General features: G+C 30.8%; 2 protein-coding genes across 3 annotated transcripts; one reads left to right on the top strand and one right to left on the bottom strand.

Annotated features, from left to right (window-relative positions):
* Positions 1-6,736: 6,736 nt before the first annotated feature.
* Positions 6,737-11,235, top strand: LOC25482171 (probable jasmonic acid carboxyl methyltransferase 2). The gene is made up of 4 exons (XM_013610683.3): positions 6,737-7,109; positions 7,439-7,873; positions 10,108-10,380; positions 10,802-11,235. The coding sequence occupies exons 1-4, from the start codon at positions 7,035-7,037 to the stop codon at positions 11,156-11,158; spliced, it is 1,140 nt and encodes a 379-aa protein (XP_013466137.1). The 5' UTR covers positions 6,737-7,034; the 3' UTR covers positions 11,159-11,235.
* Positions 11,236-13,270: 2,035 nt separating this feature from the next.
* LOC25482170 (50S ribosomal protein L31, chloroplastic) lies at positions 13,271-14,310 on the bottom strand. Of its 2 annotated transcripts, none has more exons than XM_013610682.3 (2): positions 14,158-14,310; positions 13,271-14,081 (listed from the first exon to the last, which is right to left on the bottom strand). In XM_013610682.3, exons 1-2 carry the CDS (start codon positions 14,221-14,223, stop codon positions 13,737-13,739), a joined length of 411 nt encoding a protein of 136 aa, XP_013466136.1. In that variant the 5' UTR covers positions 14,224-14,310; the 3' UTR covers positions 13,271-13,736. The 2 variants fall into 2 exon arrangements, with proteins under 2 accessions (XP_013466136.1, XP_013466135.1); XM_013610681.3 differs by having other exon boundaries at positions 13,271-14,075; positions 14,158-14,269.
* Positions 14,311-18,376: the final 4,066 nt, after the last annotated feature.

Below are 18,376 nucleotides of genomic sequence, written 5' to 3'. Positions count from 1 at the left end.
AAACCTCAATATATATATAATACAATATTCGTATCAACTAAGGCTTTGTTTGCGAGTTTTGAGGGAAGGGGAAGGAAAGGGAAAGAAGGGAAGGGAGAAAGGAGGGATAGCATTAAGCTTGTTTAGGAGTTAAAGAAACCAACAAGGAAATGAGATGAAGGGTTTATGCGATAATTTTACTATTTTACCTTTTCTTTTCTTTTAAAATCAATACATTGTGTTATATTTTGTAATTTATCTTGTAAATTATAATTGAAATTTTGAATTATTATAAGAACAAAATTGTCAATTTGTATGTTTAACCCCCTAAAACCCTCCAATTTAGGGGAACTTTAAAATGAGACAAATTATAAAACCCTCCAAACATACAGTAAATAGCGAATCAAATACAACATTTCTTACTCCAGGAAATTACAATAGAAAAGTCAAAAGCAAACCTTAACTTCCAGCAATGAGAAACTGTAATCCTACTACCTCCTGAAGAACAAACAAAACGGCCATAATATTAAATTGATATTTCAAAATAGTAAATAAGCATTAAAAAACATCCAGATAAATAAACAGGCACACTCTATTGCTCCTTGGTTTCAATGCTATTACAGATATAGTTTGAGTGTCATTATAATATTGAGCTATCAACAAACATTTTTAATGATTGGAGCTTAAATTGTTTTTATATAAGTTGTAAGTTGTTTTCATAAGCGATATTGGATAGCTTATGAATATAGATGTATCAACACAAGAGAGTTACTTCCAAAATAAATACAAATAAGGAAAAAAAACAGCATTATCAATCATTGTTTCAACATTTTCGTACACATTAATTCAACATTGTTTGTGTTCTACGAACATACATTCATAAACACCAATTACATAGCTTCAAACTACTTAGGCATAAGAATGATGATAGCAATCAACATTTATCTTTGTTTCTCTACCTAGCTTAGCATCAATATTTGTCAGACAAATATAACTCATACTAAAGGCACCAAAGGTATATATAAATTTGGCTTAAATATGCAAATCGTCCTTGTAAGTTTGCATGTTTTTTGTTTTCGTCCCTGTATCTTTTTTTATTCTAAAACAGACCCTGTAAGTTATAAACATTTTGCTTTTGGTCCCTTCCGTCAGCATCTGTTACAAAAACACTTATGTGTCTGACGGCAGCTGACATGGCGATGTGTGACGTGGCAAGTGAGACTTATGTGTCATTCCAGATGTCCAGTGGCAAGGTTATAGGGACTAAATCCAAAAACGAAAACTTACAGAGGGATGAAATTCAAAAACACAACTTAGCAAAACTTTAAATTAAAAACTTTGATTTCCTTTCTTCATCTTCTTCCTTCCTATCTTCATCATCTTCAATCTCACCTTCATCAACATTTATCAATCTTCATCAAACCCAGAAAACATAAATTAAACATTCAAATTCTTTAATCAAAATCTCATTTTCCATTTCCTCTTATTAAACTCTTCTTTTAAACTCTTTGTTTTAAACATATTCTTTCTTAATTCTCAATTCTCCTCCTTCTTTCAATTTCATGTTCGGGACACAACATAATTAAACAAAGGAAGGAAAAAAAACTTCAATGAAGAAAAATATATATGAAGGATGTTGAGAAGAAACCCAAAACCCAAATCTTCTTCTTCTAATTCGAATTTTAATTTCGTCAATGTGGACTAGAACATAAGCCTAGATCAAATAAACCCTACGAATATGATAGAATTTTTTATGGTTGAAAGAACGTTGCAATGTTTCAAATTAGCATCTTTTGGAAAACTGGGCCTCTTAAATTTGCTAGAAAAAATGTGTTGCTCGAAAGAAAAAAATGCAATTGGTGTGTGGTTTAATGGGTTGTTGTTGTTGTGTGGTTTAATGTAAAATTTTGAAGGTTTATGCATAATTTAATTCAAGTTATGTGTTGTTGTTGTTGTTTGAAGATTTATGAGTACAATTAATTTTCGGTGATTATGAATGGATAGAAGGAAATAGAAAAAGAACCAAAACAAGGATCCATAAAATGTTCATTATACTATATAGTATATCTAAAGAAAAGAGATGCAATTTGGGTGTAGATGTGGAGATTTTAGGGTTTGAGTATGATTTAAATTAAGAATTGGGAATACATTGAATCTGGTGAAGGAGAAGATTTTGATGGAAATAGAAAATAAGATTTTGATTAAAGAGTTTTAATGTATAATTTATGTTTTATGAGTTTAATGAAGATTGATGAATGTTGATGAAGGTGTGGTTGAAGATGATGAAGAAGAGGAAGGAAGAATATGAAGAAAGAAACACAAGGTTTTTAATTTAAAATTTTGTTATTCCTGTTTTTGAATTTCGTCCCTCTGTAAATTTGTGTTTTTGGATTTCGTCCCTGTAACCTTGCAATTTGACATCTGGAACGACAAATAAGCCTTGCTTGCCACGTCGCCACGTCAGCTGCCGTTAGACAATAAGCATTTTTGTAACATATGATGACCGTAGGGACCAAAAGCATAAGGCTTATAATTTACAGGGTCTGCTTTAGAACAAAAAAAGATACAGAGACGAAAACCAAAAACACGCGAACTTACAAGAACAATTTACATATTTAAGCCTATAAATTTTAAATAACACGAGACCTTTTATACATATAGGGTTTATAGAATAAGAACATTTCAGAAGAAATAATTGGTTTAATATATATGCACCATAATCAATTCACATAAACATTAATTAAATAGGAAAATTAGAAGAACAAACATTTCCACAATTATGCTCAAGACATGATTCACGACTTTAAAGTTGCGTTTGATTTGCTAAAATTTGAAAGACAGGACAGAATAACTTTAGTTGTCCAGTGTTTGATATGTAAAACTGTTTCAGGTACAGGACAAACTGGAGGCAAGGGACAGGACAAAAACTCATATTTTTGTCCCTTACCAAACCACAACACAACTTTTTGTCCTACGTACAAGTTGTCTAAAATACCAATATAGTATTTTGTCTCTCAAAAATCGTATAAAACAAAAAATTACTCAATGCCATAAAAAATTTGTCCTGTATTGTTCTGTCTTGTGTTGTACTGTTCTATCTTGTACTGTTCTGTCCAGTACTTACTGTTTTGCAAACCAAACACACCCTGAAGGTATAAATTAGCATGTTGCAAACAGCAATTCTTTTCATCCATAGAACAAGTTCGCAGATAAACTTAATCACAATATAGTTGAATTTGTTGTTAGAATATTTAAATTAATGACATACCTTAATCAAAGTTAGACTGAAGTAACTATAATGGAATTTGTTGGGATTCACTTTAAGAAAAATACTTACTTGGATCTTTTTCAAAATCTGATGTCTTTCCTTTTCAGTTATTTGATCAACTTCAGTTATAAAAATATTAACCAAAAGTTGTAGTTAGTTTTTTAGTTCTTTAAGTTATGGTGTAGATTCAAATTTAAATTTTAAAAATAACAATTTTTTTTAGGGAAAAAAAAAAAAAAAACTAATTTGCTAAGGGTAAATTTGATATAAAAAAAAATGTCTTACCAAATACCAAAGTTAGTTCATTATGTTATGGTGAACACATGACATATTATTACGATCTCAGGATAACTCTTAGCAAGAGACAAAAATAGTGTATATAACTGCCTAAGAATCCTTAAATTACCATTTCATCTTCATTTCTTCAAAAAGAATCCTTAAATTACCTTATCTAGTTTCCTCCGAAAGAAAAAAAAAAACATTTTTAGCGTCTTAGAAACATTATTTTACAAACACCCTCACTAAGTTTTTTTTTTTGACAAACACCCTCACTTAGTTAATAATAATAATAAGGTAAATTCTTAAATACTTTAGAGTTTGGTTGGATACTGGTACCCTCTAATCAAAATTTGTTTAACATTTAAATTTATTTTAAAATGAATTCAAATAAAAATATGACATGTCATGTCTATCATAATTCAGTTAGCAGGGCAATGCATTATTATATGTAAGGGTTGAGGTTCGAACTCAAACATCCTATTTTTTGACCTTAAAAAGTTAATTATAGTAGTTAGACTACTTAAAAAAAAAAAAATTAAAAGATATCACATGTCATTGAGGGTTATCCACCCAACCTACCTGGGTACAAGTTCACCAATAATAAACCGTTAATTATAAAATTCATTTCATAAACGTTGCTATTTTTATTTTTTTTGTAGATAGACGAAATGGCTAAGCCATTGTAAACTCCCACACATAAGTGGAGGTATCGGGATTCGAACTCTGGACTATCACATAGACTAGCCCTAAATACATAGAATTGTTGGCGCTCAAAGCAATTTAGACCGTCCATTTTGGATCCAAGGCTAACTTGCGTCAATCTCCACATAGGTGTCCTCTAAGACAATTTGCCAAACAAGGGTTTGGAGGACCAATAAACCCTCATTCACTACTATAAAGGCTAACTCATAGCATCCATCTACGTATGCACTTTTCTATCCTTAAAACTTCACAGATTCAGAGCGTTTTTAATTGATCGTTAGAGTGTTTGCAACCCTTCCCCAGCGAGACGAAGGAGCTGTGTTGTTTTTCAAATCCATCTATATCGTTGCATCACCCTCTGGCCGCATATATCTAGTTGAATTCAATTGATGCGCTAATAAAAATATCAAATATATTGTTTACCTCCATAATTTCTTTTGGATTTTAGATAAAAACTTGATAAACTAATTAGGTGAAGATTATTCTCCAGAAATGTGTCAAATGTAATCAAGTCCCACTTGAGATTTTGAGTATTTCAAGAAAACTAAAATATTGTTGTCCCCTCATAATTATATCATTAGAATTATTTTCTAGAAACTGTGGCGAAGTTTTAACAAAAAAATTTGGGTGTCAAAGTGAGCATAAAGAATTTACAGTTGCAAATTTTTAAAATAAAATAAAGTGCAAATTCTTGAAATTGTAACAACAGTAGTAGGGCAACATGAACAACCAATCAAAATAACGAAACACATATCACTACACAACAACAAAAAAGTCTGAAATATCACAACAAACAACACCACCAGTTATTTTTCTCAAAACTCATCAAGTCTCGGTTCTATACGTAGCTATCAAGGGACCAATTCCTTGCATGCATGAATGGACTGATTAATACTGTACCTCCTCTCCTCTATATATGGTTCATATTATTGGTCTGGCTATTAATATTGCTCTATTTATACACACAACTTTTCCATCTAACACTACTAAAAAAATAAATATTAGTGAGGGAAATTTTGTAAGGGAAAACGTGAAATCCCTCTCTAATTCCGTCACTAAATTTTGTGACCATGAAATATGTGAGGAATTTTCTTTTTTCCGTCACTAATTTCCCTTGCTAATTTTGCTTTTTCTAGTAGTGTAACAACTCAAGTACACGCTTTTTTTTGTAAGGGTTCCTTCTACCTATAGCAGATTATTTTTTTAATAACAAAATTTATTGAATACCATATAGCAATATAAAGAATACATAACCCACAAGTCGGAAAAAGTATAAGAGATACTTTAACCACTAAAAATAACCTCATAAACTAGGAGTTTAGACAAAGAAGAGGGTTGAAAAACCATTCAAAATATATACAAGGTCTTTTTTTTTTCTCTAGCAAGGAATCACCTCCAAGAAGTGGTTTTAATCGAATCTACAACCCCCTTCTATATATGGGGAATTTGAAGAGAAAATAATTTTGTTTCACCATGTTACCAAATCTTTCAAATTGTTGTATATCAAATTAGAGTTAACCTTTTTCGATGTTTCAAATTGTTTTTTTGTTCCTATCCACTTATTAAGAATCAAATACCAAACTCTTTCGACAAAGCGACACGTACAAAAAAAAAATGGTCTTTCACTTCCGCCACCTATGGGGACCCTACACAGGCCCTACCCTTAGCACGCCCAAGGTGAGCTATGGCGCCGGGCCTCGCGGTCTTAGGAGCCTCAATTTTTTATTTTAATGTAGTACCCAAAAGTGTTAGGTATATATAATAATTAAAATATATAAAAAAACAATAGACATGTTGTAATGGTTTAGTGGTAAAATGGAATGCACTTGGTTCAATCCCAAATATTTTGTGTGAATTTGAATCAAATATATAAAAGTCGCAATTACATATATAACTACTAGGCTATTACAATTGAATATGAATTTCAGAGTTATCTATGAATATAGAAAACTACTATATACCTTGATTTTTTTCATCTGTTTCCATTAACAACACAAGTTAAATCTATATCCCCGTGAGGTTAGCTCAGTTGGTAGGAATATTGCATATTATATGCAGGGGCCGGAGTTCGAACCCCGGACACCCCACTTCTCCACAATTAAATTGTGTGAGCTCTAGTCACTAGGCTACTTGACAAAAAAAAAACTATTAACTAATTAATATTTTTTTTTCTATTGTTTTATGTTTAGTCATGCATGCCAGTATTAATTTGCTACTATTTTTTCCGATATTAGTACTAGTTTGTCACTATTTAGATAGCAAAGTCACTTTTTTTAAGCAACAACAACCAATATACTCAAGGTCCATTTTGCACTAAACAAAATGATGATTCTTTTTAAGTTTTTGGCGTTTCTTTTAATTATAAACTGAATTTTTAATAGTAAAACAACTAGTTGTTAGTTAGTTCCTTCCATACAAACTTATAAGAATGACTATTTATTATTTACAACTTAAATAGATGATTACTATATTGCTTAAAAAATCTTATTTTTTCATGGAGGGTCCATTTTTAATATTTGAACTTGACCTCCAATTTTATCGGAACGGCCCTGACCACACACAATCGAGACTCCCTCCCTCCAACAATACTCCCCTTTCTATTTAAATTTCCTCGAATTGAAAGCTTCCCACAGATTAATTGCCAAGAGATTTCTTGAACCTTTTGAGGAGCGAAGCTAGACCAACTAGCATTCAAAAGAGTAGGAGAAAGAAGTCTACCTACTCAGATACACACGTATTTATTGCTTAAGAAGTTTACCTAATTGAAAAGCACATTCATCACCTTCTTATCTGTAAAGAAAAGAAAATGGAAACTGTGGAAACACTTCACATGAACAAAGGAGTTGACGAAACTAGCTATGCCATGAACTCTTTCCTCCAGGTACACACGTATTTGCTTAAGATTCAAAAAATTTATAGTAGGTACGTAGTAGGGTTCAACTGGTTTAATAAACTTAGACAAATCTTCAGAGAAAACACGAGTTCAAATTCTAACAAAAGTAGTTATTCTCCAAACTCTAGATTATCATGGCTCTTAATTCCTAAGAATCAAATGATAAAGACCAAAAATTGTTTGTAACATTTTACAATACAATTAAATAAAATAACATGTGTCAATGACACGTAAATTGAAAACATTTCGAATTGAGATGTAAATTAAAAACATTAATTGGCAATGTATGTTTTAATTTGTGTAAATGAAATTTGCAGAGGAAGATAATATTATTGACAAATCAAGCAACAAAGAAAGCTATTGTGGAAATTCTATGCTCAACAAAACGATGGCCAATAATGAAGATGGGAATTGCTGACTTAGGTTGCTCATCCGGACCTAATGCCTTAAGTGTAATTTCAGAAATAGTTGAAGCTATAAATGAAACCTCAAGCATGATGAATCAAACAGCACCAAAGGAACTAATGTTGTATATGAATGACCTTTTCACCAATGACTTCAACAACATTTTTGCTTCTTTGCCATCTTTTCACAAAAAACTAAGGCAAGACATGGGATACAATAATCATGATAATCACAATGGTTCTAATTGTTTTGTTTCTGCTGTACCGGGCACTTTTTATGGTAGACTCTTCCCAACTAAGTCCCTTCATTTTGTGCACTCTTCTTCAAGCCTCCATTGGCTTTCTCAGGTTAGTTTGTTCTCCAAACACTTAATTAGTATATTTTGTTCTTACATGCATCATGTTAAAAAATAGTTCTTGCAATGAGAGACATGTAAGTTTGTTCTTACATAATACCATTTTTATTTTATCTTCTCAACTAACACTGATTGATTGATCTGGTTGAATTTATAAGACATTTAGGGCTTGCTTGATTATGTAACTTAAACACACACTTCCGAATACTTTAACAAAAATATAACGTGGATTAAAAGTAATGAGTATTATATTTGCAAGGATTAAAACTCAACAAAATTTTGAACTTTTGTCCATTTTAATATATAAAGAATCAAAGATTTATTTAGAAAGATTAAAAACAAAAATAATATATTGATAGAGACCAAAATAATATTTATACTTTTTATTAATATGTTTACAAAATAGTCTAATCAAATAATTTTATCATTTAATAATTATGTTACTCCTTTGCCCAGGTTGCTTGACAAAGTAAAATATCTGTCTTTAGGTTGGTTGAAAGCTAGAAAAGTCTCTTTTATATTTGGCACTAATAGTTGGTGGTCAAGCCCTTTACAATGTTTGGGTATTGGCTGAGTTGGTTTCGTTGTTGTACTGACTTCTACTTTTTGGTGTTTCTTGACGAGTCTTTGAGGCACGCCTTGTGCTAATGAGACTCTTGTTGTTAATATAATTCCATTTTTGATTGTTCAAAAAAAAATCATCAGTGATTTGAATTTTATAACGTTTAAAGTACTAGTACTTTTTATTTGGGTAGTGATACATAGACCACCTTAGGTGACATGTACCATTTGTACACCCACATACAATTGTGACAAGTGTCTATGTGGTCTCGACACACAAAAAACTCACTGTTTATGTCTCTCACATAAGATGGTACAATATATGTATGGAGAAATAAAGGGTGTCCATGAAACATTATTTTATTTTTTGAGAAGGACGTACTTGTATTTCTTGTCATCAAACTTTAGGCATGTCTTAACATTATATATCGTTTTTAAATATAAGATGATCTTATTAAGATCTCATCATTAAGTAAATTATGAGAACTAAGAAAGTTAATAATAATACTAAAATTTATCCTTCATATATAGAAGAGAAATAATTAATATTTCCATTATATTGTTTATTGTTATTTTTACAATATTATAATATTTATTGTTGGTTGTTGTAGAGAAAGATGTAAAATAATTAGAAGCATATGTTGGTAAAAAGTAATTTAATGAAAAATATAAATAAGAATCTTCTCTAAATCATTTATTTGATAATATAAAGTTTTAATTTTTTTAGTGGTTAAAAGCTAACAACGAAAATTTAACTTTTGATTTACATTGCTGGTGGATTAATCCTTTCTTGTGTTTGCATGCATATGTTTTTGTTTTCTAACTAGTGTTTTGATTGATGTGTTTTGTTGGTGACCAGTTTGTATTTTCTCTTTGTATTGACTCTTGATTTCTTATCTTCCACTCTTTGTGGTGCTTATAATTCTTTAGTTCTTTAATATAATTCATTTTGTCTATTCTAAAAAAAATAAAAAATTGGATTTGGTCCAAAGATGGTCCTTACTACTTTAAGTAAATTTTAATTATATACTATTTTTTTATTTTTTAATATTATAAAAAAAATTACCAATTTAAAATTAAAACTATGCCTCACAAATTCATTTTGATGAATTTATGTTAGATACATTGATGAGTTCTTTTTGTCAAAAAAAAATAAAAATCGATGAGTTCTATATTTAGATAGAGCATGAAGCATTAGTAACTAGAAAATACTGATATTTCCTTTATAAAAAAAAAAAGTAAATACTAATATATTTCTTAAAAAAAAAATACTAAGATATATATAAATTATTTAAATAAAAAAACTAGAATTGGTAAAATAAAGCGGATCTGAATGTGTAAAGAAATAATATTAACCCTTAATTAATAAATTAATAAATTAAAAATATTAGAAGCTCTAACTCAACCGACAAATACCAAAATTACAAGATCGAACGTCGTGATTCGGGTTCGAACCCGGATATATTATATATACATCTACATCATGATAATGAATTTCTTTTAACAACATTGCTTAATATTTTCACTATACACTTTAGTGATTTTTAACATCTAAATCTAGTCTAATCTAAATAAAACAAACGTACAAATCAACTATTGAGGAGAGAATTTAGGTTTGACATCATTGACACCTGGCAAATTATCTATTTGTTATTCTTTTTGCAGGTTCCACGTGGTTTGGAGGATGAAAGAGGGAAAGGGTTGAACAAAGGAAAACTATACATATCAAAGAGCAGTCCCAATTGTGTGCTAAAAGCTTATTCACAACAATTTAAAAATGATTTTTCACAGTTTCTTGAGTCACGTTCTCAAGAAATGGTGCATGGGGGACGAATGGTCCTTTCTTTTATGGGCAGAGAATCCATGGACCCAACATCACCCAACTGTTGCTATCAATGGGAACTTTTAGCACAGGCTCTTATGACTTTGGTTTTAGAGGTACTTCAATTGTTTTCCACTTACATTAGGGTTACTTCTCTACTACCGTACCGTACACGCTACTACAAAATCCTTAAAAAAATAAAAAAAAAATTACAAAGAGGGCTAAAACCCCTCTCCATAATTTTTAGAAGTATACTTTTGACTTAAAATTAATAATCCCGAAATAACTTTTAGTCAATAAAATGTGTTGCTTGCGTGAAAAAACGGATGAGTTGGTGTAGTTTGAGAGACAGTATGTAGAGTAAAATTATTTTTGTGTTGCTGGTCCGAAAAACAAGGTGGTAATGGATGTGTGTTTTATGTGAGATACTGTTTGAAACCATTTCATGGAAATTTCGCGAGGATTTCTCTCGCAACACTTAGCAATTTCCTTAAATTATTTATATTTTATTTATTTTCCTTTGGTCAACATATATAGGGTCTTGTTGAAGAAGAAAAGGTGGATTCTTTTAACGCTCCTTACTATACACCTTGTTTTGAAGAATTGAAAATGGAGATTGAAAAGGAAGGGTCGTTCATGGTAGATTCTCATGAAGCTTATGAAATTGATTGGGATACTGGGATAGAATTGCAAAGTGGTGGTGATACAATGTCAAGTGGAGAACGAGTTGCAAAGACCTTAAGGGCTGTGGTTGAGTCCATGTTGGAATATCATTTTGGGAGTCATATAATGGATGAGTTGTTTCAAAGGTATGCTAAACATGTGGAGGATCATTTGTCCAAAACTAGAACCAAATGCATCAATTTGGTCATTTCTCTTGTCAAGCGACAATGAAACACAAACAATCATGTGTATTTGTTTTATAAAAGTTGGGAGAATCCAACTTCAATAATGTTTGATAATATCTAGCACTCTTTTTCTTTTTTCGGTTTATGTTGCTTCTATGTATTTTAGATTTTCTGTAGTTTGAACGAATGAGTGACAAAATGTATTCCCACATTACTAGACTACAAGTACTTGTTGCTTTCGGAAGATATAAGCATGCTATTTATTCTAAATTCGATTTTTACTGCAGTTTAAAAATATAGGTTTAATTATACTTTTCTTCATTTATCTTTAATCCAAAATTTGTTCTAATCTCTTATCTATTTTTTATTATTCCTTTGAGTCTTCAATCTTTTATAGTAGTGAACATTATTAGTCTTTTAATTTTGTTACGCAACGTTACATACAACTAATAAAAAAAAATATACAGCATCGACAATTTATAGAAAACTAATGCAGGTGGCACTCGCTTGATAATATTTTCTTATAGTTATCACTAGACCTATGAAAAATAATGTATGACTTAAGATCTTGGAGTATGCTCCTTTTAAGATCTTAAGTTCGATGATGTTAATTTTGATGGAATAATTTGCTTTTTCAAAAAAGAAACACCAGTGAGAATTAATAAACTTGTAATAATCAAATAGACGTTGGGTTCATCATTTGGTTTCCTCAACAAAATTCTCAAATTGATATTTAGAGTTCATCAAATAGGCTCATAATCTAATACGTTTTCAAGTTGATGTTAAACATGAGTTAGAGGGTTGTTCTTCCATCTCAAAGTATCATGTCAACATTTGATTAAGTTCACCAAAAATAATTCTAAAAAGAAAATATCAGTATGAGAAGGCGCATATATTATTTATTACTACTATAAAAAAAAAAAAATTATGACCTTAGTGCAGGCACAAGCTTACATAAACTTTAACCTGCATCCGTCCCTGATGAGAAGAGGATGTCATCGCCATGTTATAGTGTGAGAAGGCGAGAAGAAGTGGATTTGAAAGAAGATATAGAGAGGTGAAACATGTTCGTTTTATCTCCACATTGGATGAATTTAACGTTGTCAATGACAAATGTTTAATGATAAACAAGAAGAAAAAAATAAATTACCAAACAAGTTTTAGATCAAATATGAAGTACAGCAAGTATAATTAAGCTAAAATTCCATTTTGATCTCTATCATGTTCTAGTTTCAATTTTTTAAAATTATATGTAACAAAATAGACTAAACTCTCCAAAAACATAAAATAAAAGTACTCTACAACAATAAAATTTCCACGGCTATTGCCATATCAGTATGATGACACGTGAGATTTGTGGATTAGACTCCTAATCCATCCTTCTTTCAGCAAAATCACAATATTTTCCAACCCAGAGTGAAATTTTTGTCAGATTTTGATTGGATCTCCAAATACTTTCACAACCCAATGAATCTATGGATGTTTTCTTCCTTGTTATCCGCCAAATTCAAAAGAGAAAAAAATAGTGGTAAAGATTTTTTTGAAGAAACAAAAATTAGTGGTAAAGATATTTGGAGTTGAACCTTTTTCAACTGTAAAATTTATACTCATATTCACACAGTACACACTCACATTCATAGATGATCACAACCATAGTTAAGGGTTCAAGCATAATAGCTATAACTCCTTTTGCACGCCCTTAACTAGTTTAGCTCCAAGAATTAAGGCATCGTCTAATTCTTAAGATAAAAGTTAGAAACACTCTTTTTTTAACACTCGAGTATAAGTATAACTCATATGGGTTCATCACTTTATGTGGAATTCATTTTCAAAATATGATACCGAGATTGGTTTCATCCAATAAATGAAAAGAATGAGTGTTAGAGATGTCATTATTAGAAAGATAGTGCTCATTGCCCTCCTCAATTCTTAATTGATAAAATTAAAACAAAGGTAAGCTTTGTGGCCGTACTTTCTTTGCAGTAGCAAATGGTACCCAAGTTCAACAAAGTTTCTAATATTTTAGAATCGTACACCACACATCTCAACTAAATAGCCCGATTAGTAAACTAATGGACGCTTCATTAGTTTTAAGCACAAAGTTCAGAGTTTGATCCTTAGAAATTAACTTGGCAACTAGCTTAATAACATTTGCCTGTTAAAAAAGCATACACAACATGCAAGTTCCTTTCGAAATATATCAAAAACCATGTTTCTTTACAATTGAAAGAATCACACATTACAACAACAGCCAACAAATCTCAACCATTGGATGAAAAACAGACACAGCATTAAGAAATCTTCTTTAAAATATAACTTCATCCAATTCAATAGTCGAGATTCATGATTGCGTAAATGCAGACAATAGGGAATCCAAAACCATATTTGTTTCTCATATAAGTGTATGTTTGGATTCACAACGAGTTCCGAAGCTCCAAAATGTAGTTTTGGTTATCCAAAATCACATTGGCTCACAGTGATTATACCAATCTCGCAACAATCCAAACATGAATTACTAACAAAAACAACATCAAATAAATAATCATTCAAAATACAAAACAAAAACTCATAGAAACATTTTAACAAACACCATACAATCAAATTACAATTCCAACACAAATAACTCACTTCTTCTTCCCTCCACCACTTTTAATCCCTTTACGTCTAGAAGGAATAACAATCTCACCTTTAAGCACAGGAATCTCCATAATCTGTGACAATTCACCGAACTTCTTACGAAACTTCTCCACCTGATCATCACTCACCATAAGAGCAGACCTGTTACCTAGGTAAAATGGATGGTTCCCAGACCAAACATCAACCACATACTCTTTCTGGGTTCCACCAGTTGTCATCACAAGCTCGTTATTACAGTAAACCTTAGCATCTTCATGGAATTTTGGGTGTATGTCTTTCTTCTTACAATACACTCCGAAATTGCCCACTTTTTTTCCTTTTTGATTCTGCAACTACAAAAAAAAACATGTTGGTTAGTTTAATACAGAAACAATAATTGGAAATTTTAAGGAAGTGGTTGGTTACTACGTTTTTTGTGGGAAGTGGAAGGAATGGTTTTCCTTGAACAAAGGTATTGGTAATGCACTGCGCCATTTTTTTGCAGATGAGATTAGATATGAGAATTTGAGATTGTGTGGTGTGGACATATGTTCTTGTTCTTGTTTGTAGTTCAAAATGGGCTTTTTCTTTCATTTCATGAGGCCCAATAAGCCCATTAGGAAATCATGATGGAGTGTTGTTGTTCTTACATCCATTGTTTCTTAGAGACATTAGTAAATGACCAAAAAACTCAGCGGTAGTTAACTACTACCGATTTTCTATTTTGAAGTCAGCGCTAGTTAACTACCACTGTTTTTTTTTTTTTTTTGTCATTTCTATGTGTTTCTAAAAAACAATGGATGTGAGAACTGCAACTTTAATCATAATGTATGGTATGTGTGAGACCACATATATGTATATATACATTTATTGCATAATTATAAATTATGATTACATGCATGTTTCATATCATGGGACACCGTGGCTTTTTCAGAATCACGATGAGTTATCGTCATTTTGCAAGTTAAATATAGCATGTTTGAGTACATGTGTGAATTTGACTTACATTTAATAAGATAGAAAGTAAAGAGTTTGATAGATGTGTTTTGTTAATGTGATTTTCATTTATTTTTTCTAAATAGATAGACACAAAGTGTATATTTTAAAAATTACCGTAGTCATAGTAAAAAAAATTACAGTAGTTAATCATGACCATGACAAATCCAATGTGGTACCACGCATGCACAACAAAGTTTTTTATTTTTTTTTTATTAAATCTCATTTTGGTTTCTCCATTTTGCCTTCTTTGCGATTTTGGTACTCCTATTTTTATATCGCCAATTTTCTCTTTGATGATGTGATAAATGAGATGCTTATCTGACAACTCAGTTGATGACACGATCTAATAAAATTGGAGGTCTAACTCATCCTTAAAAATTGATTCTTAAGGTGAGAATTGTCTCCTCTATATAAACTTTTACCAAGAGTCTTATATATCTTATGTGGGACATGGATTTTTTTTCCCAATACACCCCTGTCACGCCCAACACTCTTTGGGTTTGGTGCGTGAATCGGTAGGTGGCCCTTGAATTCGACAGGCTCTGATACCATAATGAAATTGGAGGCCTAACTCATCCTTAAAAACCGGTTCGTATACACCCCGTCATTAATCCATATCACAAAAGAAACAGTTTTGATGTAAAACAATGTCTAGGTGAGTTCTCACTTAATAGTTCATTTCCATAAAATCAAGTTAGATATCATATAAGCATCCCATATTTCGCCATCAAAGTTCAACCACAAAATACATTTGTCGAGAAAAATATGTAGTATTAAAAAGAAGAGTGATATATGAACATCCAAAAATAAGTGGACAACAACCTAGGCCGTATAATAATATGTTGTCGTAACAACAACCTAGGTTGTTAGAATATCATTTCTGCAATAGAGAAATGATATTTGAACATCTATTTAATGACAACTTTTGTGACAACTTTATCTCTCATACTCACATTATTTTTACTTTATCTCTCTATTGTTTTCTCACTATTTTTACTTTATCCTCCTGAATTTTGGATTGGAAAACCATTTTACATCGTACCCTTGAAAAAGGTAATGAATGTACAATCAAACATGTCAATATGGATAGATGAATGATATTTATATAAACTATTTTTTGATCATTTTTGTGATAATTTTCTTTCAAATATTTATATTATATTTTTACTTTTTCTTTCTATTGTTTTGATATTGTTGGTTATCCATTATGATTTACTAACACATAAAAGCCTTAATCTATATATAATAAACTCAAGGTTTACTCTCCTAAAAAAAAAAATCAAAGTTTATTTGAATGAGTCAAATTTGTGAATTCATGTATTTGAAAACATAAACAACAATCCAATCCAAATCACTTTAAATTTGAGTGGGTTGAATTGAGTTGAATCCAAACTCAAATGAATTCAAATAAATTACCTGATAAACTTGTATGGATCATCGGATTGAAGGGACCCACAAATGACCTAGAACACCCCTGCACTTTTTTTCTTCTAATTCCTCCTCCAGCAAAGATAAAAAAATTGGAAAGGATAATATAAATGAAAATTAACGTTTACATTGATGTAATTTTTATTTTCGAAATTTATGTAGTGGTATGTCCTCTTGTCCAATCCACATATTGTTTCTTTCCCCCAATATATAGATAGTACAATAATTATTTTTTAAGGAAGATGTAAAATGGTATTATCCGAGTACTCACTCTTCAAAAACCTTAAATAATATACTTTTTCTAATAAAAAATTGTATATTCAACACATTAAAAAATGTACTATTTAATTTTTTAAAAATTATTTTTAAATATGAAATCTTAAACCGTCATTTTAACTATATTTCTCTAGCTGAATAGTAATTTTTAAGTAACCTATCCCATTTACTTTGAGATAGGACGGTCGACATTAACTGACGTGTCTTAAATTTAATATGGGAAATCTAAATCCCCATGACATTGCATTTTAATCCAATTTGATTTGATAGGCAATGCCAAGAAAAAAAGACCAACGTGATAGGTAGTGACTTAAATTTATACGAAGCAAATCCATCTAAAATTAGTGTGGGAACAGTACTCCTTTTTTAGTCTTTTATGGTCGTTTGTTACTCAAAACATTGTGAGGTGTATGTGATGATACCACGTGACAACAACCATTGTGATTTTGAAGAAAAACACGAACATCACAAAAATATGTGCTAACTTTAGAAATCCTTGTTTGTTTGTTTGTAAACCTATCAGCTGTCATCGTCGCCACATTGTAAGTGTCACTGTCGTTATATTTAAATCTTCCTTACTACTGTGCATTCCTTTCTCTAACTAAAATTCCAACATTGTAAGTTGTAACCACCAACTTCAAATGCAGCACATAGCCCACCATTCAAACTTCTCAAGTTTCAACTAGTTAAATTTTAAGGATTAAGGCTTCCTAATAATAATAAATCAAGTATTTATATCGACACAAAAAACAACTAATTATTCATTCCGGACACATTTATAAGCAAAAATTATTTTTAAGTTTGGTGAATACTAAATGTATTGTGTGACTAGAGGAAGTATATGTTGATGCGACTAATTTTAGAGACAAGAACACATTCGGTGTCGACATCTTTGTTTTCGGACAACAAGAGAAATTGTGTACGAGCACAAACTATTTAGAATTTTAGCCAACCAAATTCTCAAGAGGCGCAAGCATGTGGGTTGAACACAAGCGTTGTTTTGGCTTATGAATTTGGGTTATACTCGAGTGTATAAAATTAGGTTGCAAGCTAGTTATAGACGGCATAAACGATAAAGCATGTCAAAATTTAGCATGCTCGTAAAACTATTATGCAATCTTTTCCAAACGTTATGATAAGTTTTATTAGAAGGAAAATCAACAATGTAACTCATTTACTAGCTCGAGCGACAATATCATATGCAAGTCGTCAAACGTGTGCGAGATTATCTACTGGATTATATTCTATCTACATCTATCGAATGAATTAGTGACAAATCAGCTGTTGCTGGATTTCTCAACAACAACAAAAATCAGCTATTACCGGCGGTTATTAGTCTTCTTCATTAACCACCAAACAATAAAACCATTTGGTAGGTTACGTGCTCAACAACAACAAAAAACCAGTTTGTAATAAAATAAAATAAAACAATAAAGAAACAAAACCATTTGGTGGGTAACGTGCTCAACGTAAAGGTCGTTAGTAGAAGGTTAGGAAGGTTTATTCTCCCGAAAATGGAAAATCTATTCAAACTGACTGAAAGAAATTACAAACTTATACGTATTATACTACTTGTTTAGATTAATATTTACTCTTTTTCGTTCCAGTTTAAATGTAAGACTTTTAACTCTTTATCATTTAGATTAAATCAATGGACCTATCAAAACCTCACATTCTTTTTATATATTTTTTTTTTTTGAATAATGGACTTTTAACTCTTTATCTTTTATTAAATCAATTGACCTATTATCAAATCCTCAGATTCTTTCTTAGATCTTATGTTTAATATCTTAAACTTTTTTTAGGGATGTTTAATATCTTTAACTTGAGAGGTGACAAATGCATTTTTTGTTGGTGAATTTGGTTTTTTTTAGGGGTTTTCGTTTTTCTATTTTAAATTTTATTATCATAAAACAACTTGCATGTGCATTGTCACCCACTAATG

Source organism: Medicago truncatula, chromosome 1 (assembly GCF_003473485.1).
Source record: "Medicago truncatula cultivar Jemalong A17 chromosome 1, MtrunA17r5.0-ANR, whole genome shotgun sequence".
Taxonomy (NCBI): Eukaryota; Viridiplantae; Streptophyta; class Magnoliopsida; order Fabales; family Fabaceae; genus Medicago; species Medicago truncatula.
Note: the sequence above shows the minus strand (reverse complement) of the source record. Positions and strands in the feature narration are given on the sequence as shown.